Below are 3,153 nucleotides of genomic sequence, written 5' to 3'. Positions count from 1 at the left end.
CACACATTGCAAAATAAAAATTATAAATTAATATTTTCATTTACCCAAAATAACAAATTATTTGTTTTACTAATAACCACTAATACAATTAACAACAATAACAAGTGCACTAGTCGATCTCCTCAAAGCGGGAAGAACGAACCAAAGAGGAATCGACAAGTAAAAAAGTCACACACACACACGTACATATAAGAAAAAATAATACCCTACACACCAGCCAAGTCGGTAAGTGAATTGTTTGCATTTACTAAAATTTCCTATATTGAATTTTTTTGTGAATTATTGATTTTTTACACATTTAAGTAGAAAAACCTGCTATAGTAAACCCACCCACCCCTTTCATAGAATTTTACTAGGTATTTTTCTAAAGTGTTGAAAAACCCAATATTGACGTTTTCTGTAACGCAATATAAATTTCGGTGTAATAAATACCCACCCAATAGGAAATTCACTTGCTGGTACACACAACCCAGTCAACTATTTCATTGATTTTACCCAATTACCAATTTTTAACTGAGGTTTACTAAATTTTGTATAAAAATGCCCTCCTTAAAATCAATGGCCGCAGGTTTCATGCGCTATATCCAAGTGGATTTAGCTTCCTTTGAAGACAATTACAAGAAGACCGTCGATGAATATCTCACCCTAGCTGCTATCCAGTACCAGAAACGAGAACTGGAGGAAATATGGAACAAGATTTCCACCAGATATGAATGGGTTCGAGAATCTGAACTAATGGATGACCCCGAGAAAGCTGCTACCATCAACATAGATGAACTCACCCGAGAATACGCCAAAGCCAAGTCTCTGTTCAGATCTCGAATTATTTCCATTGATGCAGCACTAGCAGAAGCAACCCAACTGGAAACTTTGAAAAATTCCCCTCCTACCCCTTCTACTCCTGCTACCCCTGTAACCCACTCCGCACCTAGCTCATCATTTAGCGTACCCCCTTGCGACATGCAAGATTTCCATGGCGATTACAAATCTTGGACATCTTTCCGAGATATGTTCAAAGCCATTTATGGTAATAACTCTCGCCTTAGTGGGGTAGAAAAATTGTTTTACTTAAAACAAAAAACCCGCGGGGAGGCCAAAGAAATAGTTGACAGTGCACCATTGACAAACGATGGATTTGTTATCGCATGGACACAGCTAACTTCTCAATATGAGAATAAACGCATGCAAATAAATGCTCAATTGAAAACTTTATTCAATTTACCCTATGTCAATGTCCAATGTGGTATAGCTATCCGTAAATTACAGAGAAAAATAAATAGTTGTATTTCAAATCTAAATACACTAGATATTGATACGGATAATTGGGATCCAATTTTCGTATATCTCTGTTCGTCTAAACTGCCCAAAGAAACACTCGCAGATTTTGAGAAAACTCTGAGAGACAGTTCCAATATACCCTGTTGGACTGAAATGGACATATTTTTAACAAACACATACAAAGGACTTGAATCTGTTAATGATATCAAGAATCCAAACACATACCCAAGAAATAAACAAAATTCTGATAGTAAGAACCAAAATGAACGAAAAGGCAATACATTTGTAAATAATGTTACCCATGAACCCAAAAAAGATACCCGTGCCAAGAGAAAATCTCAACCCGAGCAAAATCTTTCAAACCCTATCCGAACCCAAAACACTAATAAGCCTAATGGTTCTGTATGCAAGCTTTGTAAAGCGAATCATACTTTGAGAGATTGCCCCTCCTTTATCTCAATGGGAGTAGCCGAAAGGATTAATTTTGTTAAACAAAATGGCTGTTGCTATAATTGTCTGGCGATTTCTCACGGCATTAAAGAATGTTACAGTACCTTTACTTGTAGACATTGTGGCGGAAGACATAACTCTCTTCTTCACAGACCCTCTTCGAACTCTAATACGAACACTAATACGAACTCTAACCCGATAGAAGAACAACCTTCAACATCATCACGGAATGTGTCACAGTCGTTTTCAACACTGACCAACCAAACTGATGGCGTATTAGATGACCGGAAAAAACTTTTAGGGACAGCGGTTTTAAATGTCCAAGTTCATGGTTCTATATTTCCAGCGCGAGCTCTAATAGACCCAGCGTCAGATTTTTCATTTATTTCTGATCAGTTTAGACGAAAATTACACATACCCACACAACCCATAATAGCTGAAATATCTGGTTTGAACGAAGTTGTATCAGCTCGTTCAAACAAAATGTGTGAAGTTACTCTTAGGTCCAATACCCAAAGAAACTTTAGTTTAGAAATCCAAGCGATAGTGGTCAAAACGCTAACTAGAACATTACCCACCCAAAGCATAAACCCAAATATCATAAAAGATTTAGAACAGATTCATTTAGCAGACCCAAGGTTTTACGAAAGTAGACCTATCGACTTCATTATAGGAAGTGATTTCTACCCACAGAGAAGAATTTAATGAAGAATCCTACTTTAAAGGCTGAGTACTATAACACTCTGCAAGAATATGTTGACTTAGGTCACATGAAAGCAATTAATGTTAACCCAAATAGTTCTTCCACGACTTATTATTATCTACCCCATCATGCTGTTGTCAAACCCGATCGTGTTACGACAAAAGTTCGAGTAGTTTTTAATGCATCTAGCAAAACTTCGAACGGCAACAGCTTAAATGATGCTCTATTTATTGGTCCTACATTACAACAGGATTTATCTATTGTAATATTAAAATGGCGCTTTTATAAGATCGTTTTTAATGTCGATATTACAAAAATGTACAGGCAGATCTCATATATTGAAAAACAATATGTATGTTGACGATGTTTTGTCAGGTGCCCACACAACTGAAGAGGCAAAAATTGTTCAAACTGAAATGATTACGGTGTTAGATTCCGCAGGATTTCCATTAAGGAAATGGATATCAAATACACCTGATCTGTTAAGCATTTTACCCGAAGATCATTTACTTGATGTGGATTTACTCACCCTACCAGATTCCCATAATACCAAGACCCTAGGTATTCGATGGAATGCAAAAGAAGATTTCTTTTTCTTTAGCGTACCCACTATCGAGAAGAGAAATTCGTACACAAAACACTCAGTCTTATCTGATATCGCTCGTCTGTTTGATCCAGCGGGTTGGTTAGCACCAATTGTTGTGTCTGCTAAGATCATTATG

At 36.8% G+C, this 3,153-nt stretch overlaps 1 protein-coding gene across 1 annotated transcript; it reads left to right on the top strand.

Moving 5' to 3' along the window:
* The first annotated feature begins 540 nt into the window (after positions 1-540).
* On the top strand, positions 541-2,433 carry LOC135963056 (uncharacterized). Its single transcript, XM_065514836.1, has one exon. It carries the CDS (start codon positions 541-543, stop codon positions 2,431-2,433), a length of 1,893 nt encoding a protein of 630 aa, XP_065370908.1.
* The last annotated feature ends 720 nt before the right edge of the window (positions 2,434-3,153 follow it).

The sequence above is a fragment of the Calliphora vicina genome, unplaced genomic scaffold, assembly GCF_958450345.1.
Source record: "Calliphora vicina unplaced genomic scaffold, idCalVici1.1 scaffold_77, whole genome shotgun sequence".
In the NCBI taxonomy this organism is placed as follows: Eukaryota; Metazoa; Arthropoda; class Insecta; order Diptera; family Calliphoridae; genus Calliphora; species Calliphora vicina.
The sequence above is the reverse complement of the archived record's forward strand: the minus strand, read 5'-3'. Positions and strand labels throughout refer to the sequence as shown.

What these genes read in the sequence shown, in the direction of transcription:
- LOC135963056 (XM_065514836.1), top strand. Translation starts at nt 541, where the DNA reads ATGCCCTCCTTAAAATCAATGGCCGCAGGTTTCATGCGCTATATCCAA.